General features: G+C 41.2%; 1 protein-coding gene across 3 annotated transcripts; it reads right to left on the bottom strand.

The window, feature by feature from the left end:
- Positions 1-263: 263 nt before the first annotated feature.
- Positions 264-19797, bottom strand: GASK1B (golgi associated kinase 1B). 3 transcript variants are annotated; one of them, XM_060246594.1, is made up of 5 exons: positions 19579-19797; positions 17699-18806; positions 8043-8257; positions 3449-3675; positions 2170-2559 (listed from the first exon to the last, which is right to left on the bottom strand). In XM_060246594.1, the coding sequence occupies exons 2-5, from the start codon at positions 18669-18671 to the stop codon at positions 2352-2354; spliced, it is 1623 nt and encodes a 540-aa protein (XP_060102577.1). In that variant the 5' UTR covers positions 18672-18806; positions 19579-19797; the 3' UTR covers positions 2170-2351. The 3 variants fall into 3 exon arrangements, with proteins under 3 accessions (XP_060102579.1, XP_060102577.1, XP_060102578.1); XM_060246595.1 differs by having other exon boundaries at positions 19583-19752; XM_060246596.1 differs by lacking the exon at positions 19579-19797 and having other exon boundaries at positions 264-2559; positions 17699-18939.
- Positions 19798-27175: the final 7378 nt, after the last annotated feature.

Raw genomic sequence — 27175 nt, 5'->3', positions numbered from 1 at the left:
TTTCTGGAGTTTCATATCATTCATGAGATACAAGGTCTGCATCCTGCATCCATTCCACAGGCAGAACATGCCTTTCCCCTGCAGCTTCCTGTGTCCCCTAAAGAGGCAGTCATGAAAGCTGTTGGACTGTCACAGATAGAAAAAGTCCTGTTGATCGGGTGAGAAGGAGAATCAGGAGACGCTCCCCTCCCTTATCAATCAATATATAATGGTGACAGGACAAAGCCATTTGCTCCTTTACAACAAATCTACTGGAAGGAATGTTTTCAGAGCTACAGTTTGCTTTAATAATACAGGATTCTCATAGCAACATAGACTAAAGCTACAGTCACCAGTATATTACACTAAAAACCTGATTTCAGTACTTAAATGGCAGGAAGACAGTACAGTGGTAGATGCATGTTGTATAAGACTGATGTATGAAACAATCTACATCTTTTGAAGACAATCTATATTTCATTGTGCTCATGGCAATGAAGCCTCAGACACAGACTGGCTGAGCTAGGACAATGGATTAGAATGTTCAGTTGCTGAAGGATTCAAGCAGCTTGTAATCCAGTTTCCATCAAGAAAGGTTAACTATAAATTCAGTTAGGATTATAATTTAAAAACTATGCGAGGCAGCTGGGAAATATGTTTTAGGAAATTTAAGAGAAAGGGAGAATATAAGAAAGAAATCTTTAAAAATGTGCAAAGCAGGCAATGCACTGAGAACTGTGCATTCAGATGCCACTTGTAAACAGCACATATCGTTACATACCAAGCTCCTGCACTTTTCTCTATCCTCCCCCTCCTTTCCTGCATAGAAAGTTCCTAAAGATTTTCTCATTTCAGGAGGAAAAGTCGTTCCAGGTAACCTGTGCACCTGCAGTCATACGTCACAAGTTGACTGGAGTTCATGTCTAACTGGAAGTCTTCACGTGCAAAGATGGGGGGAGGGGGAAGGCTGTTTTTATTTAAATTCTGACTGGATGTTGGTACAAATGGCATCTGAATGAACCCCTAGGCTGCTTGTCTATTGAGGTTTTTCTCTTTTGCTTCTGAACTGAAACATTGTGTTCCTTTTCACATGACATCATACACTAATTGCACTTCAGTCATCCTTTCTGCTTCCTTCATATGCTTTTTCCCCAACTAGCTTTGCTACATTTTTGGAGGGAAGTCCAGTTATGCTGCCATCTGCACAGGAAGAGGTGCATTTTCCAATGTCCCACCCATACCAGTGCTATTTTCACAATGTGCTATAGCAACTACCAATAATAAAAAGCCCCTTGAGTACTCTGATGACACAGCAGAAAAAAGCTACAGGGAAAATGGCAACTGACAGAGGACAGACTGCAGAAAAAATCTGTTCTGACAGATCTTATCAGAGAGTAGCTGAATTGGTTTGCAGTAGAACAGTTAGAGTCCAGTAGCACCTTAGAGACCAAAAAGTTTCAGATATGTTACTAATATCAATGCCTCTGCATTCCCAGTGGCAGCCAGAACAGAACAGAGAATAGCCACCATGTGGATGGAGCCAAAGATGAACCTGAAGAACCAGCTGATAGAGAACTGAGTTTGATGAAAAAGAACTGAGACAAGAAAAGGCTCATCAAATCACAAAAGGATAAGAAGTGAAAAGACGAAGGACAATCTAGGGTGGCTAGTTGAGAGAGAGAGTAGCTAAAGGAAGGGAGGATAATGTCGGCCGTGGCCTGAAAAGTAGGACCTTTGGAAATGATTAATGGTAGAAAACTTCTAGGTTTCTATAGAGTTTTCTACAGACAAATAACATTGTGGACATTAACATATACAAGAAAAAGCAGCAGCAAATATGTAACATTTCCACACTCAGCCCCTTGGATGGCATGTTTATGTACAACCTGAACTGAAATATACATGAAGAATGGGTATGGTTATTGGACTAAACAGTTTTGGACACATAACAGAAATAAGAACAACGAGGTTTGTCATTTTTTGTTGGAAGGAAGGGAAAAAAATCTCTGTGCAATTTAGAAAAAAAGCAATTATTTGTAGTGATACTAAAAACCACATATTATGGAAGAACGCTATTGATATAAACAGTTTGGGGTCTGCACCCTTTTTGGACATTTTCAAAGCTAATAGCATGTCTAAGTTTACAGTCATTAAAATAAAATAAAGGGGGGGGGAATTGTCCATATATTTAGCTCTTTAAAGCAATTGACTTGATGTGTTCCATATTACATTTATAGAATATATGATTTAAAATGTTAAATTTGACCATTTGTTCATGGTTCTCTGAAAGTGAAAGAAATAGAAATTATAATTACCAGAGAGCTCTATGGCAAGCTTGTGTGTGTGTGTTTATATCTTTTTACCACAGAATTTTACTTGTTCATTGGGAGTACTTTTGCCCCATGTGCATTAATGTAAGTAAGAAGAATTTTGGCCCTTCTTTCTATCACATCAATGAGTTTTTCAATCCCTTGACGACCTCCTTGGCTCTCCCAAAAAATTCTGTCAAGGAATAAAGACTGAAGAAGCTTCTCTCGCAAATGTTGGCTTTTCAGCACTGAGATTGCCGATTCGGGGAACCTGAAAGTAAATATGCGTGTTAACTTTAGTGTCATATAATTTAAATTGAAAATGTGATTCAGCAACCCTGTTTTTTTCCAACATCTGCTAAATAATTTGTAGCAGAATGATATTTTGTCCATAAGCAGGAATGGCGATTTGAAATCAGTTCCCAAAATGTATGTCAGATGAAGAGTCAGCAGGCTCTTTAAATGGAGAGGGAGATCAGCCCAGAAGCTTCTACCGGCACCACCTGTAATCGGGAGAGAGCCCAGGAGCAGGCGTCAGCCTCTCAGGTGATTTAGCTGATTGGTGGGATTTTTATCCCAGTGTGGGAGGGCATCAGCTGCTTCTTCCTGTATGATTTAAATTGCCCACCACCCTCCCAGCCTAGGGCTCCAACAAGCCTGGCACTGGCCGGCAGGCTCTACCCGGCAACCCAATCAGGAAATGACAGTAGTGGCTGGGAGGCTGAAAAATGCCATTAGGTGACCCTAGGCTTTTCCACCCAGTTTCTTGAATATCTGTTGTTTGAGTTTAACCACTGCTGATCATCCTGGCAGCAAGTTTCATTACTTAAAATAGTTATAACTCTCATCCAGTGCTCCCTCTAAGCTGAGTTAGTGTGAGCTAGCTCACTGTTTTTTAGCCTCAGGTTTACACATTTGTCTTAGCTCAGGAAAAATGGCCCCAGAGCAAACTAATTTATGCAGTAGCTCACAACTTCAATGCCAGTAGCTCACAAAGTTAAAATTTTTGCTCACAAGACTTCACAGCTTAGAGGGAGTATTGCTGTCATCCATTCTCCTTATGGAGACACTATGAAAAAGACACTGGAGATCTAAAGTGAAGAACCAGGAAAAATGCTACTGAGCCCTATATGTATTTGTTCATATATGATAGAACTTACTCTGTTATGCCATGCAATATTTTGTAGTCTAGATTGTCTTCACTTCTGTCAAAGAAACCTTTGTTATCTATAAAGACCAAATGTCGTGGGTCTTCCTTCCGCTGAATAATGTGAGTCAAAGCAATGCTATCCTGGTCATTGCAGTTCAGATGCAGTCCTTTCTGTATGCAGGAGTCCTCTCTGCGTGGTTTGAACCCACAGCAGTTTTTGTCTAAGCGGTGATAGATCTGAAAGTGAATATGGTAGGTTACCAAAACAGAGCCCATAGTGATACTGAATTTCAAAGAGAGAATCAAACACAAAATTGCTGCATTAATATTTATCCAATAGATCAATATTATCTCTTCTTCTGAGGTCCTACCAAGAATACTGCTATAGTAGTAATATCTTTCATATCCCACTCCTTGCATATTAATTTGGTTTTTTTTCCAGTGTAATGTTTTAATGGGATCTGCTTACTATGTTTTATCCTACACTTTCCTAGGTTAGATTGCATGTTAATTCTATTTTGCCCGACTATCAATAGCTGGTACTTGTCCCCTCGCTCATGCTGAGTGGATTGATTACACTTTTGATTGATTTTGTTTTAAACTGGCCTATCTGTATTATCTTCCCCTTCTCCACCCTTCTGTTGTTTGCAGCCTTTAATATAAATGCATTGAACTATTTAATATTAATGTATTGGACTAATATAAATGTATTGGACTATTGGATACACAATCCAGTGCATTCCATGCGCTCCATAAACCATTGGCCCATCACAGCTCAGTCAGTGTCTCTGGCCTCCCACAGGCTGACTCCCTGCCCCGACCTACTGCAGGGCCGGAAATGTTGAACAAACCACCAAAACCATCTTACCTCAGCGACAGACACGTCTCCAACTATTCTCTGTGTTCTTTCTGTCAACTGACCTCACAAAAGGTGTCACTGGCAATAGACCTCTGCCACCCAATCAACAGCCCATACAGATGGACTCCAAGCACACACAGCCTCGAAAGGCCACAGAAATTCCCAGGCAGCCACCGCTGCTGTAATGTGACTAGGTGGCAAGGCCTGGCCCCACTAGGAATGTTTCCTCTGAGGCCATGACCGTCACCTCTTTCCTGTCACTCCCTCTCTCCTTTTTCCCCTCAGCCACACCCCTAGCCAGAGGCTGTTGCTAGGGAAGCAAGGCTGCTTCTTTTAGTAAAATGAGAGGACTCAGGTGAATAGAATGGCATACAGTCTACCCTCCAAAGCCTCCTCTCTACAGTGGGGAGAGAGATCAGTTGTCTGGAGGTCAGTTGTGATCTCAGGAGACCTCTGGTTAACTTGATGCCACCTGGCTGGCATGACTTAACTAGGCCTGACTGCTTGTTCCTGTTCAGCAGCAGCAGCCCCACTATGACAGCCAGGAGATGGATCTTTTCTTGAAGACTTTTAAGAGGTCAAAGCTGAAACTAGAATTTGGCTGTTTGGTGCAGGAGTGTCTGTTGTGACAACTGTTCTCTTCTTCGACCACAAGTGAGCAAATGGAATGGATATTTTATGTGAAGGCTGAATAAAGCTTCCTACGTAGCTATGCTTTGGCGCAATATCTACAGACTCCATTACAGAGGATCCAGTGTTCCACCATTAATAAGACAAAGGATGCATTCAGTTTGGCGGTTTCCCCACAAACCCAAAGGCAGAGGGAGTAGAAGAGAAAGGCCAGAGAATGCCTAAGAAGCAGGAGGCGCTTCTGATTTGCCTTTAAACCACCACCACCACAATCTCTATAGCCCAATACCTCCTTTGCCAAAACTTTATTAATTTGGCACCCTAGAGGCATGGATGTCTTTATAAGGAAGAACAGCTCAGTTACCATGAAGGAGATCAGACAAGATGTGGGAACTGAAGAAGACTCCCATTTCGCCCTTGAGCATAAAACGTGCACAGCTACAACTACCTGCTCACCTGAAGTGAAAAAACAATTAGTTGTAAGAGGAAAGGTACCTTCCTGGTTTCACCTCCTGCTCCCACTGCAGCCACATCCACTTTTGAACTCCTCCTAATCTACTGCTTGCAAGGGACATCCCAACCAAGGATCAATTTTAAACAGACTGCCTCTTCTCTTACTCTCAGAAGCTCTCTGCACCACTTCCCTCTGACCCCACTGGCCACCCTTCCGTCTGCAAACAGCTTCTTTTCCCCTGCTTTACATTCATTTAACCAATTATTGGTTAGGGGAAGGGGATTTCTTGGAGCTGGGCAACCTCAGCCAAACACTACCTGTTATATGGGGGAAGGGAGGTGCCCAGGGATTGGCATTTCATTTCTCTGAACAGGATTATGTGTTGACAATGAAAGATAAATATTGGCCAGATTTGGCTGCACTGAATTTTGGGCCAGGGTGGGATTATCTTTTCTCAGAAAGCCTATAGAAGTGCCTGTTAGCAATAAGTAACATTAACAGAGTATCAGAGGCTGGTAAATAAGTATAGTTAACAAGATCCTGAAGACCAGTCTTTAATACAACCTAGTTAACCCATACCTGCATGTCACCATTCTGAAATGTGGGAGCAATATGCTATTCTTGTAATTCTATGGCTATATTTAGGATCCATGTAACTTGTACACAACATGACTTTATATTAGATGCTCAGCATTACACACCCATGAAAGTAATGAGAATTATTAGACAGGACAATCCATTTTAGGAGCCAAAACATAGTGATCTATAATTATCACAGACATGTACTGTAAAGGCAACATAAATAAAAAGACTCACTGATTTCCTTTTAAAAACAGTAATATAGGCCATACAATCATCTCCATAACTCTAACAAAAATATGCAAGGGTAAACTATATAAGAATAAAAAGGGACCATGTACAGAAAACAAGCTGGTTTTAAAAATAAGTACCAAATGGGGAAAATCAAATGACAAAAACTGCAAAGTAGCAGAAAATTCCTTCAATGGTATGTGACTTTGGAATGAATGGAAGTTCTTGTGATTATTTATTTACTGTTCTCTCTGGATCACAGTCATCTGTTTTGTCTGTTTGAGATTTAGGACACTGGTATTTTTTTTAAAATAACAGATGAGTCACCCATCATGTGGTGTCAACCATGTGTTGTTTAACTTTTTAAAGTCTTTTTAAAAATTGTGGGTCCTGGTAGAGTAATGAGAATTAAAACTGGCAGTTCAGACCATTCCATCATGATTTTGTCAGGGCCATCCTAAGCAGAGTGACATCTCTCTAAGTTTGTTCACTTAGAAGAGTGTAACACCAGAATGGCTCCAGAGACTTCCTTGCTTTCTGAACTACTGCCATTGCATTAAGATTTTTGAGAATACATATCATCAGATGCCACCTTTGTTTTGTGCAGCATATGTTGCCCATTGTGTGTGAGTTTTCCTTTTTTCTTGATCTCCAATGACTTGTCTTTATCTGTTTTGCCTCCTTCCAAATTGATGTCCCAATGGGCAGAAAGGAACTAATAGTGAAGATGGTGCTCTTGTTGTGATGTGAGAACAGCACAACATTGAACACTGCTGTGCTTAACTATAGAAACGCCTTGAAGTACAAGGAAAGCCATGTTATAAATGTTTTGATAAATGAAACATAAATACAGAATATTTATAAAATGTCCACAAATTCCAAGCACAACCTAAAATGCTACAAAACTGAGAAATGTCCACATCTATGTCCAGTCTATAACTATTCGGGTTTTTAACTTTTGGCCCCTTACTAGTATTAAAAACTTCCTTTGGAGGGTTTTACTTGGCTGGTTTAGTTTCTCTTCCCCTCTCTTTGTGGTTGATCTCCAGATGCCACCTGGGGGTTGGCAACCTTAGCTTACACACTAATGAATACTGCAGAGTCTTATAGCCAACTGAATGGTGATGAAAGCAGTCTGTCTTTGCTTACTCACAATGTTGTAAACTGTTACACTGCTGTCGAACAACTGCTGAAAATGGAATAAGACACAACACCCTTCCTGTCCTGTCAATGGAGAAGCCCATTTAACTCTGGTGTAAACAATCCAAGCTTTTTACTTTTCCCTTCATCATGAGAAATCCTAAATAAAAGACTCTTGAGACAAACCTGATTTCATACCTAATGTGAATTTTTCAATATAGTTGAAATCTTCCCCTAATAAGTTGCAAAATTCTGTGCAAATCAAACCGATCTCTTACTCTCTCTCTCTCACACACACACACACACACACACACACGGATGCACATTTTGCTCACTCAGGTCAGGTCATTGTGAAGGCCAAGTTGTATGCCAGTTCCCCCCAATTTTTCTTCAAGACACAATTTTTAATCTTCAAGTTCTCTAAATCCGATTTTGGTGTGCGATATTTGTGTTTCAGACAGTGAAACTGGTGTGATACATGGAATATTTGAATTAAAACTTTGAAAACTATTGACTTGAATTTAAATGTAAAGCTTAGAGAATTTAAAGACTTCTGTTGGGTATAGAATTCTCAGTCACGTTCAATTCCACAGCTGTTAGTGCATACACTGAGGAAATATAATAAGGCAACAATTCACTCAATGTTTAAAAGTTAGCTAAAACAAATCTCATATATCAATAATCAGTCCCACCTAGCCATTGTTTTCCTACCTGTAATAGAAAATCAAGGAGAGCCATCTTTGACCATTCATGGTAATGGACATCTGTACATCCCCACTCTGCTTTGGACACTTTATGATTTTGCCAACACTTCTGCTTTAGTTGCTGTTTGTAGGCCCCCCAGTTTAGCTTCAAAGAAGAGTGTGTCTCATTGTCTGTTTGAGACAAGGAAGGATCCCAGAGAATCACAGGACATGGCTGATCATCTAATGTGAACAAAGAAAAAGAGAACAGACAGAGCCACTAGCATACCTAGACCATGTATTTAGAACTTAACAACACTTGTTCAATTCGTAGACAATGTCTGAAGTCATAACAGTTTAACAGCATAGGTTATAAAAAGGCAGCTTAAAGATGTGGTAGGAAGAATCTGAAACCAGCAATGGTTTTTCTTCCTTTGGTTAATGTGGTCATATGCCACATCTAAAGGAAGACACTACACTGAAGGAAGAGCTCTGGACATATAATTGCCTCCAACGTCTGAGAATAGCAGCTGCTTTTTTTGCTACAAAAGCAATATTTTAAAAGGAACCAAACTCCAAGAGAAGGTTTATTAAATGGATTGAAAATGGTGTGGCAGATCATCACTGAGTGTAAATCACTATAACACATTCATTTTCAGTAAAGCAACATTCATTTATGAGATTGTTGTCCGTTAATGATATATGTATGATTAAGCAGTGAATTCCAGAATCCAAAAAAAAGAGGATTAATATTCTCATCTTTACTGCTTTAGTTGTTAGTGTAAGACTTCCTAACTAAGGAGCAACTTAGAGAGACCTGGGTTGTCAGCCTCCAGGTGGGGCCTGGAGATATCCCACTTTTACAACTGATCTCCAGCTGGCAGAGATCAGCTCCCCTGGAGAAAATGGCTGCATTCTACCAAGCTGAGCTCCCTCCCCTCATACCCTGCCCTCTCCTGGATCTATCCCCAAAGTATCCAGGTAGTTTCCAGCCCAGACCTGGCAACCCTAAGAGAGAGAGAAGATGCATAAAGAGTGTGTGATTGTTTAGCAGTGCAACCCTACACAGAATCACAGCATTCTAAACCCACTGGGTTGAATGGATTTTAGAAGGGTTTGTGTGTGTTTAAAAAGTGAAGTCACAATGAGACTGTATGAGACATCTAAGAGAAAAGTTAATCAAAGTTCTATAAATGCTATGCGCATTTCCCCTGCAAGTTTCATATGCTACGCAAAACATTTTAAGGCCTGCTTTTTAACCCTGGAAGTTCTTTTACTTTTATTTCACTCTTCAGCTGGAAACAGAATTGTCTACAACCTTGTTATCCTTGAACGGGCTGTATCACTTCAAATTACAGACAGTGGGTTGGGTTTGGACCAGTGAGTATTTCAAAATTACAAGTATGCAGAACACTGGCATGTCAGTGAATACAGTAGGCTAAAATTTCTCTGTGACATCTGGCTTTTCCTATGGGGCAGCTGGTATGTGTGTAGGAACTTGAATATTAAAATCCTGCCTTCTGTCTAAAGTGGTACAATCCACATTCAATTTCCATACAGAACAAAATGAAGAAATTCAAAGGGTTTTTTTTTTTCTTATTGCCACATCTTTGTGCATGATAAATGGAACTTGTTGAATATAAGCATGATAAGTGAAGCAAAAACAGTGGCAACTCTAGTAAGGGATCACTATTTTTACTTATATCATTGTTTTTTTTATTTCTAGCCTCAACAAATTTATCTATTCTTCTTTTACAAAAGGAGGAAGCTCATTTAGTAATTCCTGATTTCTTTTCTCCCTGCTTCCTCCCATGGGTTTCTATGAGAGAGGGTGAGGTAGATAATTCTGATTTTTAATAGACAGGAATCTTGTTATTTGGAAGAACAAAATGGAACAAATGTTAAATACAGGAAGTTTTTCTGATTCACAGGAAACAGACACAGCAAAAGGAATCAACCCAAGTAGAGCTCCCTTCAATATGTTCCACTGGGGAAAAAATGAATGTAAATAAGGTAAATAGCATTAAGTCCTAAAATGCTATTATATTATAGTCCTAAAAGAAGAGACCTAGAAGAGATCTAAAACGTATTTTCTCTGACCTCTTGCCCTAACAGATGACTGCCTACAATCCCATAACCACAGTGCACTGCCATACTAATATCTGAATTACTGTATGCCTCAAAAAAGAATTCCACTCCAGTTGAAGAACTGAATTAACAGTAAATCATGTTATACACAACTGACCACCACAACAACCTCAGATTTCTAAGCCATTCTGATCAGCTGCTCCCCACCTCTACAAAAATACACAAGGCAGACAAACCACTGACCCATCTAGCTTAGTACTGTCTTTTCTGATGGGCATGTGCTTTCCAGTGTATCAATCAGAGAAAAGTCTTTCTTTAACTGGAGATACCATGGAATTAATTTAGGAACTTCTTCCTACAAAGAATGGACTTGCCAGAGCTTTTTCATTCAGAACATCAAATTGTGTAATCAACTTCAGATTGGAACCAATCCTCATGCTACTGGAGGGGTCTTACTCCTTGGAAAATGCCCTTAGGATGGCAGCTTGAATGAAATCCTTCCATTTTCCCTCCCCAAAAGAAGAGTTCCCCAGCTTTCAGTCAACCCTGTTACTGTATCTCTATTTCCTCCTCCCAGCAAACACTCTGTAATTACCTGCATTGCAGCTTTAGGATAGAAAGGAAGAGACAGCTCAGTTAACTGCTCCTCTTTTAATGCACTTGAGCATGGGAAGAAGAACTATTAATGCAGCCATGGAAGTGCCTGTTCTGCACCATCCATCCAGTCAATGTCCCACATCATTTATATCATTTATGCAATACTTCTGCATCATATGGGAGTGTGGCACTGGCCTATGCTCTGGAGGTTATTGAACAGTACACCTCCTATTTCGGCTGATCTCTGTAAACCTGAGAACTATGAAGCTAAGGTGTGTTGTTAAGAGGACCTATTCTTAAAAAGAACAAAAAAACATAATGGGAAAGACAGACAATAATGCAGAATCAGCATGCTGAATGCCCATCTGTCTCAGAGGCATTGATTTTAGAAAAAGCACTAGTGAAATAGAAGCATTTTCCCCTTACATGATGCCCATCTCCATAGCAACATGGTACTTCGCCTCAACCTATGTATCCTCCAAATGTCTAATATTAGAATTGCAAGTTTTCTATATAAGGATGCATAAGCAGAGCTAGATAACTGATGAAAAATTACTTAAAACCTCACGTTTAGGTTGTTGTTGTTGTGTTGGGGGGGTAAGTAGCATAATGGTTCCTCTCCCCTAGTCTCCTACCTTTCCTTCTACAGCTTCAATCATCAGATTAATATACAGTACTTATTAAAACCAGATTTTTATAAGCTCCAAATAATTCAGAACACCTACATACATATGTGTATGGATAGTTAAAGGAGGCGGAGTCTCTGGAGCACATGTTTTTCAGTTGCACATATAATAACATGCCACAGTAAGAGATTATTACTCCCTTGTTGGACAAGATCCCTGGCCTCACAAGTAAAGCCAGGCTAGGCTACCTCCTATCTGACATAAACCCTAAAACCCTATGAAGTTGCTGGGTTTTGTGTGCTGATTATGAGGCTGTGGAAGATGTACATTAACCAGGTTTGAATACTGGACTTGAATAACTGGTATTTTTCATATTTCTCTGCTTGTATATAAGAATGCATACATTTAATTTTTAACTTTTGTTTTGTATTTTTCTTCTTCTGTATATGGATAGTCTAATAACTGTAAGAAATATGACTGACTGACTATATGGATAGTATCATGCAATGCATTGACTTAGGGAAATTTGAGGGTTGGGGTGCAGCTTAAGAAAGGTAAAAGACAGATATGTCATGGTACATTACCAAATTGCCAGAAAATAATAACTCTGATCTCAGGGAGATCTAGCAGAGGAATTTGCAAAATTCTTTTCTGATTCAGACCAAAGGCCCATCTAGCCCAGACTGTGCAACCATCATTGTCCAGAGTGAGATACCCCAAGGAATCTCATAAAGAGGGTAGGATATATAGTGGGTTTTTCCATTATTCTTGTATGATGAACTCTGAAAAAGCATAAAAGCCCGGTTCTCCTTTGAGAACTTTATGAGAAACTCAAGATGAGAGATTGCTGCCCAAGGGTACACACTGAATGCATACCGATGATCATTCTGTCCTGTGTTTTGCCATACCTTTGCACATGATTTCTGTTAAAATCCTCCTTGCCGCTTCTGAAGATGATACAAGCTACCCACAGTGTGTTTATGAACCCAATGTATCTATATTAGACAGGTCATGAATTAAGTTCTCGTTATCAAACTCTCTGTTTACGGCAGAATTTAATGCCATTTGAAAGAAACCTGCAGGCCACATGGATTTATAATTTTAGAGCTCTGTATATGTGAGATTTATCTAGCCCTTGACAAGTCACAATTCATATCTGATGGGTCACAGGTTGAACAGGCAGTCTTAAACCCATCAACCAAGTCTCAATTGTTCTTTTTTTAATCTCTGCATCATTTTATTTTAAAGGCAGTACACAATTTGGAGGGAATCTTGGACAAGAAAAGCAAACATTCTTATTTTGTGTATGAATGCAAATATTAATACACCTAGAAGGGCCTACATAGTCAATAGATAGAATCAGTAGATTTTGACCACCTCCTACTAAATTACAGCTCTCCAACAGGTTGTTATTGTCCACACTATTATTCTGCCCTCCAGTCACTTTATCAAATACTGGAACAGAGGTTGTCTCCACCTTTTCTGAGCCCACAGGCACCTTTGGAATTCTGACCCAACATGGCAGACCCAAGTATAAAATGGCTACTGAAGGAGGTGGGGCCAACCACAAAATGGTTGCCACAAGAGACAGAACCAATCAAAAAATATCAGGAAGCAAAGTCATGCATAGTGCTAATAGTAACTCTTCAACATTCCAAGCAGAAACGGTTTCACAGGACACCTTATAAAAGGAACATATGCTCTGGTGGAAGTGGCTGTAGGGTTGCCAGGTCCAATTCAAGAAATATCTGGGGACTTTGGGAAGTGGAGCCAGGAGCAAGATTGTGACAAGCATAATTGAACTCCAAAGGAAGTTCTGGCCATCACATTTAAAGAAACTACACACCTTTTAAATGCCTTTCCTCAATTGGAAATAATGAAGGATAGGAGCACCTTTTGGGGGGACTCATATAATTGGACTCCCTGGTCCAATCTTTCTAAAACCTGGAGGGACTTTTGAGGAGAGGCACTGGATGCAATGCTGCATATTTAGTGCCCCTACCTCAAAAAACAGCCCCCCCCCAGAGCCCCAGATATCCATGGATCAATTTTCCATTATACCCATAGGGAATCCCCACCTGGGGATTGGCAACCCTAAGTGCCTGCCAAATCAATTTTTAAATGATCTGCACAGCCAATCAGATTCCCGGCTGGGTAACAGCTCCATCTGCTACCGCTCATGTTGTAAAAAACCTTTGGCAGGTGCCAGGAAGGATGTCAGTGGGTGCCACGACTTGCAGGGACACCACACTGGGGACCCCCATAGTGGGATATGAGAGCAAGGTACAAACAAAACTGCTGGATCTGCTAAACAGTATGCAATAAAATTGAATGCAGCCAACCAGAATGTGTTTTCTCATTCCTGACTGACCAACAGAGATACAATTTTAAAACGTGCCATAAAGAGCATAATCAGTGTCTTGTTCATTTAATTTCATTCTTTTTTTAAGGCATCATTTTCACTTCACTTATCAGACTGTTGAGATCGCAAAAGTAACATGGTAAATGGAATCAACAATGCTTCTTCTTTTGTCTGTGCCAAGTTCCCAGCCTCTGTTGATATAAGACTGATCAGGGAATGAGCAAACACAATGAGGCTCAAAATCAAAAGCTCTTCTACACTTTCAGAGCAGGAGTAGCTCTGTATTTGAGATGGACCCTTTAAACTGAAAGGGTAAACTGAAATTGTGTTCATGGAACTGTTCTGACAGCACAAGGGTTTCAGCCGTACTTCTCACTGCACTGTGGAGCACTTGGCTGGAGTCAGACAATGGGCTATTTTCGTATTTGTATGAAAAGGTGGTACAATAGCACTCATCCCACAGTCATCTGATAGGCTTTGTATGTTTCTTATAATCCCTTCAAAATTTTGACCAGAAAGGAGTGTGAGGTAAAAGAAATGTACAGCACAGAAAACAATGCTCCATCACACCACATTCAGTTCTCAGCTCACTTATCTCAACCAACTCTTATTTCAGGGATTGATTCTAATGTCAGCTTACAATCATGATTTATAACACTATCTGAAAAATATGTTCCTATACCACTTTAGTAGTTTGTCTGATCTGTTAGTAAGGAGGAAACCAATTTATAAAGAGTTTACATGGTCTGCCAATCATCCCGTGCATTTGTTTTCTCTGTTTTTTGTAATTCAGCTTTTCAGAAAGTAGCTTGCCAAGGCAGTGATTTCACATACATACATACTGACATACCCTACAGTTCTTCCAGCTTTCCACGTATGATTCAGTTCCCCATTATTAGAAATGTCATGTTAGGGTTGTCAGTTTCCAGGTGGGGTCTGACTTTCTCCTGGAATTACAACTGACCACAGAGATCAGTTCCCCTGCAGAAAATGGATGCTATTGAGGGTAGAATATATGGAATTATACCCTTCTGAGGTCCTTTCCTTCCCCAAACCCCACCCTTCCCAGGATCCACCCCCAGATCTCCAGGAATATCCCAACCCAGATCTGGCAACCCCAGGATCTATTACCCATTGGTAATATATATCATTGTAAGTGAGCAGCATTGCTAAGTAATAGTAGTGTTTCTTTAAAAAAAAAGAAAACCACATCTGCTTAGACCTTATTAAGCCTTGGATCCAAAGAGTCACACAACTTGTTCTGTACATCCAAGGGGGCTTCGGGTTTGAGTAGCTCTTTGAACCCTTGTCCTAACGTTCCTAAGTAAACACTTTGTAGATCTATATTCCTTGCCATTTTACCTTGCCCCACAACCTAGCCTCAGAAAACACAGATCTATGTGCTTGTATGAGTTTCTCTCTCTTTTTGCATCATGGTCTGTTTGTTTTTTTAAAACGTCTTTAGATCAAGGCCCTTCATTTGGCTACCATCACATGCCAGCTCCCTGACAAAAGCAGCATGTTTGCACCTGACATTACAAATTAAGCTTTGTTTGCTTGCCGGCCAAACCACAGGAGCCTTTCCTCTCTTACATGTCTGAATTTTGAACTGTCAACAGTAATGGAGTTTTAAGACAAGACTTGTTAGGAGTCAGTATTTCCTTCTGATGATGCAGATGTACACAATGTGAATTCTTTCATTTCAAAGGTTCACCATTCATTTGGGCAACAGCAAACAGAGAGCAGCCTGTTACCCTGTCACTGCGAAGGAGGGAGGGTGAGAAGTACAAACTGCAGTTGTTTCATATCATGTCCTAAGTACATCTCTGGAAAAGGGGCTTCCCAAAATGAATGGCACCTTTCAAACTGAGCGTGAACATGGCAGCAAATTTTCTTTTTATATCACATCAGGAGTGAGAATCAGAAAATGAGAGCATCCTGTTGAGGTATTAACATTTAGTAATATAAATGGTAGAAACTGAAGCATATATAAACACATATGGCAAAAAAAGGACAAAGCAGGCAGTGAATTTGATTAGTGAACTCAAAAAAGTCCAGCTTTGATTTCTTTCTTCTAATTAAAGCAGCTCGAACACTCTTGCAGCTAGATTTTTAACAAAATTATCAATGGATTTAAATAAAATACTTATACTGCTTTTCTGACATAAAAATGCATGGGGGTGGAGGATGATGAATTTCCAGTCCATTCTACTTCAGCATAAAGTTGTTTGTATTTAAATTTTTCAATGGACATATCAGAAATAAGGATGAGAAGTACAGTATGTTGAGAAGTGGTCCTGCACAAGCCACATTGAAGTAGGAGACGATAAGAGCTCCAGTTCACTGGGGCTTTCAGAGAGCAGATTATGCTCAAAGTAACTATGATCACTGGTTGTTGAAACTGGACATTTCAGACGGAAAACATTTCCAGCGAAAGCTGTGGCTGTTCCACATTCTGATCTCTTCCATAGCTAAGAGACGTCCCAGCAAAACTAATAATAATAAGCAAAATGAAACACTGGTTATTCCTTTCCCCACTTCTCATCACCTAGCAACAGTTCTTTGCCTTTGGGAAAATCACCAATTACACAGAAGAGATTGACAGAAGGCTGGATTTCTCCTTCTTTCTTCCTGACACTTTGAAAGAGGAATGCAAACCGAAAGCAGCTGTTTCAAAGGTCAGGCTAAGAGCCGTTTACAAGGAAAACTGCATTCTGCAATGTATGTGAACCCATCACCCAGGATCCCTGAAACTAAACTGCCAGGTTCTTTCTGACAGCAGCAACAAAATAATGTATGCATAATAAGTCTTCCAAGTTCTGGTAGTCTTAATACCCTGAGAAGCAAGGAAGGAAGCACACTGCTTCTCTTACAGATCTTCACACATTATGGATACCCTGATAATTGACTTTGCGCAATACAATGTAATTGTTGCACTAGAAAGCAATCACCAGGAAGAGCAGTGAACTGTTTTTAACAGAGATTCATTAAAATGCAGTGCAGTTTTTTTTCAAGCTACTACTTGTGCCTAGCTCTTCTGTTGAAACCACTGTTTATCACAAGAGTGATGTTTTTAGATGCCGCATCTATTTGGTCTAATTTTACATTCTATGTTGGGATTTACATAATGTGCAGAATAATGTATATCATTCATTTTGTAGTCACAGTGAAAAATAAGGATGAAAAGCAAGCTAATTGTTACATTTATTTTTTTTTAGCACTGAAAGGATATTTTTAAAAACTCTTACTACAAGTAGTATGAATCCAGACTAGTTACAAGTGGCTGGTTTCTAAAGTGGCCAAAGCAACAAAATAAATCCACTGTTATGTATTTAAGATAACTTTCTAAAAAGCCACATGGAAAGGAAGCAAATGTTACCTGTATAACATGGCTGTTAAATCACCTTTAAGGTTCACTAGGCTTAAACCCATGATTCAAACCACCAGGCTTTACTGATTCAGAATCTTCATTAACTTTACTAATTTCTCCAAAAAGTTTACCAATGCTCTGCCGAAACTATAAAAATTGCTTAGCTATAACATGTGGTGACCCATACCCTTTGCTGACATCTCAAGCTCACAAAAAAGGCCCACTTGAACAAAGCCTTGACAAGATCAAGAAAGTCTAGTCTTATACCAGCTTTCAGATTCTGTCACACATCAATTTTTCTCTCGCAAAATGGTACAATTTCTTATTAACTAGAAATAAAATCCAAATTAATCCTCCATACTCTTTACTTCACAGAATTTAGCTTATAGTCAATCAGCTTATAATTGTTTTTTTTTACACTAACAATACATAAAAATACCTGGAAAGTTAATAAATTATGAGGAAACTGTGACCTTCAGGAAAGGACAAGTTTCACTGGAAGCCAAATAATTAGAAATCATTTATCTTAGCTTTTTAAAAGCTCTTTTATTCCACTCTATAGCCTTTACACCACATTTACTGCTGGTTGTTTCTTTGAAACTGCTCTAGTATCGTTGCTGTGCCTTTTGAGAATCAATTACCTTGGACAAACTCTGATTTCCTGCCTACTGTAGGCAAGGTCCGATTCAGCCCCAGGATCCTGTCCAAATGGAAAGCAAACACTTCACTCATGTCAAGAGGTCTCTTGAGGAGGCCACAAAACCCTTGACTGCAAGAAGCACCTCTGGTCAATCCATTCACAACAGACATCCTCTCAAATACCAGAAGTGTTCCATGTTGAGATGGTGCCTCTTGTACAGTATCTATCTTGGAATCTGCCAGAACATGCATGTGTAAGATGTCCTCTTTGCTTAGCCAAGATGGCGGCTTCTCACTGTACATCCTGATATTGCTCTCCTGAGTACTGAGCTGCACATTTTCTTCTCTTAGAATTTTCACAGATTGCCAATATCTCTTACCCTTTGGGGGCATTTCTTTCTCTTTGTCCTTTTCCTGGCTTTGCCTTGCTTTGTTTTGGACCACTGCTCTCTTCAGTCCTATGGAATTGCTAGTCCCATGAGTTGACTTGTGCATTAAATGCTTCTCCTGGACAGTGAAAAATAATGGATTGTTATTTCCATAGGGCAAAGGTATTGTATGTTTCTTCCTTTGCTTGGGCTTCACAGTGCCTTGGATGTTGGCAGGTTTGCTGCGCTTGGACCGCAGAGTAATGTACACCACATTGGGCAGTGCTGAGGTATCATTTGTCTCCATCAGGGGTCTTTGCAAATCAGGAAGTGACAGAGTGCCATCCAGTGGGATCTCAAGGAACGGGGTCTGGGCAGCATCTTGGAGATTCTTGGAATTAGCTTTCGGTGATCCCGCTCTATGCTGTGGTAGAACATGACCTACTTGGCTGATGAGGAACCCCAAATAAATCACAAAAGCAGTGCCCAGTATCAAATTCCTTCTTGTCCTTGGGCACCTGCCACTCCAAAGTCTCAGCAAACATGGTATGCACAAAGAACAAATGAACCAGTTTATAATTTGGCATGTGTGATCCAGGAAGTTCATTTCTCCAGTGAATCAACATGATGAAAGTAGTTTAAAGACTTCGGTAGCAGCAAGCTAGAAGGATGATGCGTGCCTTCTAAAATACCAGATTTCTCCTCCTCCTTTTCCATCTGTATCTGTGGGGAGGGGAATGCCCTAAGAAAGAGAATGATGAATCCTAATGAATCTGACAGGCTACCCCTTATCGGCCACCACTGAGGGTGTGATTTTGTTTCAGAGAATGAATGGAGTCAGCTGTGTAAACAAAGTTAACTGAGTCACAGTCTGAAAAGTCCCTCCTGGGCTGAACACTGTTACAGGGGAGAGAATTCTAAAGAACATTTTTCAGTCATTATCCACATAATTAGCTCTAGCAGTCTAAACCTTGGCATTTAAAAAATGCCATGATTATACATGAACACTCAAAGGGAAAGAAGATCCAGGTACTTCATGCTATCTACATCAAATTAATAGGAAACAATAAAAAGTGAAGTATAGTAAGAAGTGAAATTATGTTCCAGCATATAACAACAGCTGTGAGTAGAAGACATATTTTCAAATTTAGCAAAGATTATATTTCCCCCTCTCTATGCTAATTGCAGGGGGCACATGCAGTAAAACCACATAGGTTATTGCCTCCTATTATTATAGGAAAGTATTTTTTAAAAAACTAAAAAGTCAGAAATCTGCTAAGCCAAACAAGCATGCTTATATTATTAAATAAATACATTAGGCATAGATTGGGCTAAATTTAGTAGCCATGATTCATATGTTTACTGCTAAATGTAGCAGCTAACTGACATTGCATAGTCAAAATATTTTTCCCAGTGGCTGTCTTTTTGAACAAAAATAGAACATTGCACACAAACAAACATAATAATCCTTTTTACAGCAGAAAAGGTCGCTCTGTGTGTGTTTGTCATCTTACCTACACAGCTTCTCCCAGTTCTTTCTCCCAGTTCTTGTTCTCATAAATTTCTAATATTAATGCAAAGTAGTTTTTCAAAGTTCAGAAACATAAAACACACATCTGGATGCAGTCCACCCTTTAGAAATGTCGTTACAGACTTTATAGTCCTTCTACATATTTTGACTATTTAAGACAGTTAACGTTTACATGAATGTTGGATTATGATTGATATTAATTAAGGAAACACAGCTATTTTACATTCTGTGGTAGAAAAAGCCAAGTATTCCGTATGGTTTCCAAACCCAGCACAGCACTGTCCCATCTGTTTCTGGCTCCTGAGGGCCCCCTAGTGTACGTCTTGCCAACCGAAAAAGTTTAATACCATATAATTCCTTCCTGGGAAGAAAATTTTGGCCATTGTCAGAGTTTGCCTAAGCGTATCAACGACAAAGTAAGTCCCATTGACTTGAAGGGAAACGGGTTTTGCTTTTCTATAGGTACGTCCGAAAGTCTTTAAAATATTGTCCTTATTATTAAAATATTGTTACCTGATTTTTCCATGTAATAGCTCCTGTTCTGGAAACACTGCCCTCTAGAGGGAAGCGATTTCTTTGCAGGCTTGCTGAGTGGTTGCCTGGCAACGGGGCGGGCGGAGGAGTTTTTCAAGTTCCGGAGAGAAGGAGAACAGCAGTTGTCAAAAGAGTGGCCGTTTTCTGGTGGGAGCTTTCCCGCCCCACAGGAGCCCCTCAATATATTAATGTTATTATTAACACTGTTTGGTTCAAAACTCCAAGTACTATACCCCTTCTTTTCCCTGCCTTTATTTAAAAGCTCTGTTAGTTGAAGGCACTGCTGAGGTTTTGAATACCACTTAGGCAGAGGAATCATCCCCCTCCCCCCAAAGAAAAAGAGACCTGACAAAGTGAGAAAACACAGAAGGAGAGAAGTCAATAAAACATCATTAAGCTTTAGTTCAGTGGTGGGTGATGACTGTGGTTAAGCCAAAAATGTCACAGATGTGGCTATCTCTGAGGAGGGATTTGAAGGCATGCAGGCAGCCACATGTATGTTTTTTCTGGAGGCAATTACAGGTATCAAGAACAGCAATGGAAAAGGGGGGAGAGTTGTTTAAGATGTAGACCTAGAAGAGCAGTACTCCCTCTAAGCTGTGGAGTCTTGTGAGCAAAAATTCTACTTTGTGAGCTACCGCATAAATTAGTTTCATCTGGGGTCATTTTTCCTGAGCTAAGACAAAAATGTGTGAGCTGGAGGCTAAAAAACTGTGAGCTATCTCACACTAACTCAGCTTAGAGGGAACACTATCAGGATAAGAGGGCTGAGGGTTAAGGAAGGGCAATGCCATGGAAAGCTCTAAAAGTAAGGTAAGGGTCCTGTGCTGGATATTTGTTTTCATAAACACGCACATGTTTATTTGTTTGGGTCGGGAAATCTATATGCTTCTTCTCCAGGGTCTCGCTCGGGGTAGCCTACAAGTAAAACAATACTATAAGAAAAACATCAGTAAAAACATTGAGCATCCTAAAACATGATTGGGCTGTTCAGTTTGCCTTGTATTTCAGCATTTGGCTTGCTTTGACATTGTCAGTTCAATAAACATCTTATCTGGTCTTTACCATCTCTCCTGCATTTTTATCTTCAAAGTATTCTGTTAAGAAAGTTAAGCAGGGAGTCTGTGACTGCCCATGTTCACCCAGCAAGTTTCCATGGCAGAGTGTAGATGTGAACCTGGATGTTCCAGATCCAACTCTCTAATCCAGGGGTCCTCAAACTTTTTAAATAGGGGGCCAGTTCACTGTCCCTCAGACTGTTGGAGGGCCAGACTGCCATTACTGTACAAGGCCGCGGGCCGTCAGTTCTCCGTCTTCTGCATCTCTCTCCCTTCCCCACACCACATACCCCGGCCTGGGAACTCACCTCACCTCGATATCACCTCACACTCTGTCTCCGCCGCCTCAGCCCAGTGCCGGAAGTGTGCGTTGCTAACGCAAGTTTAGGTCGAACGTTACTTCCGGTCTGATTTTGCCATAATCTGGCGGGCCGCATAAACGTCCTCAGCGGGCCGCATCTGGCCCGCGGGCCGTAGTTTGAGGACCCCTGCTCTAATCCATCGCTCTAATCCAGGAGTGTCAAACTCATCTGTTACAACGGCCAGAACTGTCATAAATGGGACATTGTGGGGCCAGGCCATGTTATCATAAAATGTAATACCAGGTAATGGTGATATAAACTTTATAAAGATACAGAGAAACACAATTAAAGATATTATTTGTATTCAAAATACAAACATGTTTAAAACTCTTAAAATGTTTTGTTTAAAATGGAAAGGTAGGAAATAGTAGGATTTGGCAACGCAATTTTAAAAATAAAACATCAAGAAAAAGCACAAAGATCACAGCAGAAACTAAAAATATAACCAAAAAAGATAAAGTGCTCTGGGTTTAGGAAAACGTGAAACAGCTGGGCAATGCATGCTTCTTCCCCTGCCCCCAGGTCTATTCAGATTGGCAATGGCTCTTCAGTGTAATATTCCCCTGTGGGTTCCCAGGTTAAGAGTACTCACTAGGCTAGGGTTGCCAATCCCCAGGTGGGGGCAGGGGATCCCTTGGTTTGGAGACCCTCCCCCCGCTTCAGGGTCTGTCAGAAAGCGGGGGGAGGGGAGGGAAATGTCTGCTGGGAACTCTATTATTCCCTATGGAGATTTATTCCCATAGAAAATCATGGATAATTGATCTGCGGGTATCTGGGGCTCTGGGGGAGCTGTTTTTTGGGGTAGAAGCACCAGATTTTCAGTATAGCATCTAGTGCCTCTCCCCAAAATACCCCTTGTTTCAAAAAGATTGGATCAGGGGGTCCAATTCTATGTGTCCCAAAAGAAGGTGCCCCTATCCTTCATTATTTCCTATGGAAGGAAGGAATTGAAAAGGTGTGCCATCCCTTTAAATGTGATGGCCAGAACTCCCTTTGGAGTTCAATTATGCTTGTCACAGCCTTGATCTTGGCTCCACCCCCAAAGTCTCCTGGCTCCACCCCCAAAGACCCCAGATATTTCTTGAATTGGACTTGGCAATCCTACACTAGGCACCAGTTCTAAGATCCATTCAGCAGAGATGTGCTGGTTCAAACCATTTTTTCTACTCCATTAAGATACATTGCAGCACAGACAAAATTGCAAGGAAAACACGGATTGGAGTTTCCAGGGTCTCTATGACCTTAATGAAAGTCCAGTCTGCATTTTTTTTTTTTTTTTGCAGCTTTGCAAGCCTAGAATTGCTTCCTGCTTCAGCCTGCAAAGACAAGGAAGAAGGAGCTGGGAACTTCAGCAGCCTCAGAGCTTCAGAGGGGGAGAACAGGAGGGGGAGAAAAGAGCCCCGCAGGCCCTATTAAAGCCCTGGGCAGGCTGATTCTGGCCCACAGGCCAGACATATGACACCCTTGCTCTAATCTAAACATAGGGCCCAGGGGCCAGATCTATCCTATCCAGAGCTTTTATACCTGGCTTGTGAGGAAGGAGTGTGAGGGAGGAAAAGGAGGACACTCTTTGGGGGCGCAAGCAGGTGCAAGTGGTACAGTGTGGTCAAAGCTGTAAATAAATAGAAAGGAAATGGCTACAGAGTGGGGCTGAGAGGCTAAGCTGAAGTACTGTGAGGAGAATGGAAGCAAAGGCAGAGAAAGAGATGTGTTTTTTTCCTCCTGCCCCCTCTGACCACAACTCAGCAAGGACTGGAGAAGCCACTACATGAGGGATGTAGTCAAGCGGCCAGCACTGCCACTGCTGCATTGACCAGCTTCACATTTTTCCCAGGGACGATGTGAAGGGAGCTGGCAAGAGCGGGTATGCAGGGCAGCAGTTAGTTGACAATCATGAGGGCTGGCATATGGATTAGGAGGCAACTGGGCTGTCATGTGTATGAGGGGAAAAGACCTCCCAGCCTCAGAAACGAGTGGAGGAGCAAAGGGGTCACTGATGTCACCATCGCAGTCTGAACAGTTGCAGAGCTGGGAGGCAGAGTGAGTGTTGGGACAGATGGGGGACAGTGAGCTCGCAGGGTTGCCCAGGCTAAGCGACCAACCCCAACACAGGGTTGTTATTGTTGGTGATGTGGTGGTGGGGATGGGAGTGATAGAGTGAGGAGTCCTGTGTGCCAACTCCAGATCGTCAGAGGCAGGATGGGAAAAGAGAGGAAACAAAGAGCAATATTTTATTTATTTATTTATTCAATTTGTATTTCGCCCTCCCCACCAAAGCAGGCTCAGGGCAGCTCACATTAAGAGGTCATAAGACCAATATTAATATGCAAAAGATAAAAATACAAGTACACCATAAATAAACCATATAAAACAATTAGATAGTGGTAGGTGCTATTTGATCAAATATATTTGATGTATTAATGATGGCGAATACTACCAACTCCATCGATGTTAAAATTTGATTATTCAGGTATTTCTGTTGGATGTCCTATAAAAGATCCCCCGATATAATATGATGTTCAAGGTGGGCCAAATGGATTAATTTCTGCTTTCCTGTTGTTGTTGATTTTAATTCAAAAACGCTGGCAGAAGAGTGCTGTTTTACAGGCCCTGTGGAACTGTGAAAGCTCTCGCAGGGCCCTAATCTCCTCCAGCAGCTTGTTCCACCAGGCAGGCAGGAGCCACGACAGAAAAGGCCCTGGCTCTGGTCATCTTGAGCCTGGCCTCTTTGATGCTGGGGATCGAGATCAGATTTTGCAACCCCGACCGAAGTGCTCTCTGGGAATTTTGGAGGTTTCCCAGTTTACTGGGGCTTTGGGGGGTTTCCCAGTAAATCAGTTGCTATCACTGTTACAAATCAGCTGCTTTTGTTTGTATTTTGAGTAAAAAATTATATTGTTAATTGGGATTTCCCATGTCCTTTATAAAATTTATATCTCTGATACTTGGCATTACTTTTTATGGTATATATGGCCCTGCCCAGCAAAGTAACATTTCTGTCAGATCAATCCCTCATAACAAATGAGTTTGATATCTCTAATCAGCACACAATGGCTCTTGTCTTTATTGTTATAGGTTCACTATTTTTGAATAATTGCTTCTGTGAAATTCCAGTTCACTTTTAAGAAAATCTAATCCCGCATCATCATTGATAAGTGTAATTCATTGATAAGTATGTCAATTCAAACTAATGCACTTTCAGTCCACTTTCCAACTGGATTTTACTGTGTGAACTGGCAAAATCCAGTTGGAAAAAGTACTGAAGTGGATTGAAAGTGGCCATGGACCAGTACCAGTCCATGGCCTGTTAGTAACTGGGCCGTGAGTTGTATAATTATTTCATTATATATCGCAATGCAGTAGTAATAATAATAAGACACTGGATTTATATGCTGCCCTCCACTCCGAATCTCAGAGTGGATCACAATCTCCTTTATCTTCTTCCCCAACAACAGACACCCTGTGAGGTAGGTGGGGCTGAGAGAACTCTTACAGAAGCTGCCCTTTCAAGGACAACTCTGCCAGAGGTACGGCTGACCCAAGGCCATTCCAGCAGCTGCAAATGGAGGAGTGGGAAATCAAAGCCGGTTCTCCCAGATAAGAATCGGCCCACTTCACCACCACACCAAAATAAAGTGCACCTAGGGCTGCCAATCCCCAGGTGGGGGCAGGGGATCCCCCGGTTTGGAGACCCTCCCCCCGCTTCAGGGTCGGCAGAAAGTGGGGGGAGGGGAGGGAAATGTCTGCTGGGAACTCTATTATTCCCTATGGAGATTTATTCCCATAGAAAATCATGAAGAATTGATCCGCGGGCATCTGGGGCTCTGGGGGGGCTGTTTTTTGGGGTAGAAGCACCAAATTTTCAGTATAGCATCTAGTGCCTCTCCCCCAAATACCCGCCAAGTTTCAAAAAGATTGGACCAGGGGGTCCAATTCTATGAGCCCCAAAAGAAGGTGCCCCTATCCTTCATTATTTCCTATGGAAGGAAGGCATTGAAAAGGTGTGCGTCCTTTTAAATGTGATGGCCAGGACTCCCTTTGGAATTCAATTATGCTTGTCACAGCCTTGATCTTGGCTCCACCCTCAGAGTCCCCAGATATTTCTTGAATTGGACTTGGCAACCCTAAGTGCACCATTGTATCATCCTAAAACCACCCCGGTCCGTAGAAAAACTGTCTTCCACAAAACCAGTCCCTGGTGCCAAAAAGGTTGGGGACCGCTGATTTAGTGTATGTGATTGCGGTCAGGCTGCAATCCAAAAGGTACTTTCCTGGGAGAAAACCCTATTGAGATTTCTTCTAAGTAGACCTGCTTGGGATTGCTCTCAAAATCTCCTGCTCTGGGAATCTAGTATAAACTAAAGTTCTGTGGCACCTTTAACACTTAAAGTTTTACTTGTGTGCACACATATATCTTCAGATGGTATCTGAAGATATGTGCTTGCACAGGAAATCTTAAACCCAGAATAAAACTTAGTTCGTTTTAAAGGTGCCACTGGTCTCAAACTTTATCTACGCACCTAAAACTAAATGGGGGCCGGGTGTTCCAGGCCTATTTCCATTTCTTTAACTGATAACACTTTAACCTTAAATACAATAAACACTCTCCATGAGCGGCTCGTAGGGTTGCCAATCCCCAGGTGGGGGCAGGGGATCCCCCGGTTTGGAGGCCCTCCTTCCGCTTCAGGGTCGTCAGAAAGCGGGGGGGGGGGGGGGGGAGGGGAGGGAAATGTCTGCTGGGAACTCTGTTATTCCCTAGGGAGATTTATTCCCATAGAAAATCATGGAGAATTGATCTGCAGGTATCTGGGGCTCTGGGGGGGCTGTTTTTTGAGGTAGAGGCGCCAAAGTTTCAAAATAGCATCTAGTGCCTCTCCCCAAAATACCCCCCAAGTTTCAAAAAGATTGGACCAGGGGGTCCAAATCTTCTTGGATAAATCCAATATCTTCTTAAATCCAATATCTTCTTCCAATTCTATGAGCCCCAAAAGAAGGTGCCCCTATCCTTCATTATTTCCTATGGAAGGAAGGAATTGAAAAGGTGTGCCGTCCCTTTAAATGTGATGGCCAGAACTCCCTTTGGAGTTCAATGATGCCTGTCACAGCCTTGATCTTGGCTCCACCCCTAATGTCTCCTGGCCCCACCCCCAAAGTCTCCTGGCTCCACCCCCAAAGTCCCCAGATATTGCTTGAATTGGACTTGCAACCCTAGCGGCTCGATTTTCAGTACCAAACAAAAGTGGAGGTATAGAAAAGTATTATGTTTCTTTGCATAGTGAATCCTCAAGTGAACAGTCTGTAGTCTACAAATGCGATGCAACACACACAGGCTGTGCTGCAGCATTAATCGGTTTCGATAGCCGGGACACAAAGCAGATTTCTAGATGAACTAAAAGCGACTTGGGGGTGGGGGTAATAACACTCGCCTTTTAAACAATACAAAATCCAATAAAAGCAGCAGTTTCTTTTACTCATAATCAGAAGAGACGGTAAGCAAAGATATCACCCTTTACAAAATCTGCCTTCAGACGACCTTAAATAAACCTGTCTCTTCTTTTTTCGCCCTTATCCCGTGATCAAGCCCGGCTTGCACGTGATTGTTGAAGGCGGAGTTTTCAGGAAAAGG

This window comes from Heteronotia binoei, chromosome 9 (assembly GCF_032191835.1).
Source record: "Heteronotia binoei isolate CCM8104 ecotype False Entrance Well chromosome 9, APGP_CSIRO_Hbin_v1, whole genome shotgun sequence".
Taxonomy (NCBI): Eukaryota; Metazoa; Chordata; class Lepidosauria; order Squamata; family Gekkonidae; genus Heteronotia; species Heteronotia binoei.
This window is presented reverse-complemented; position numbering and strand designations above follow the sequence as displayed.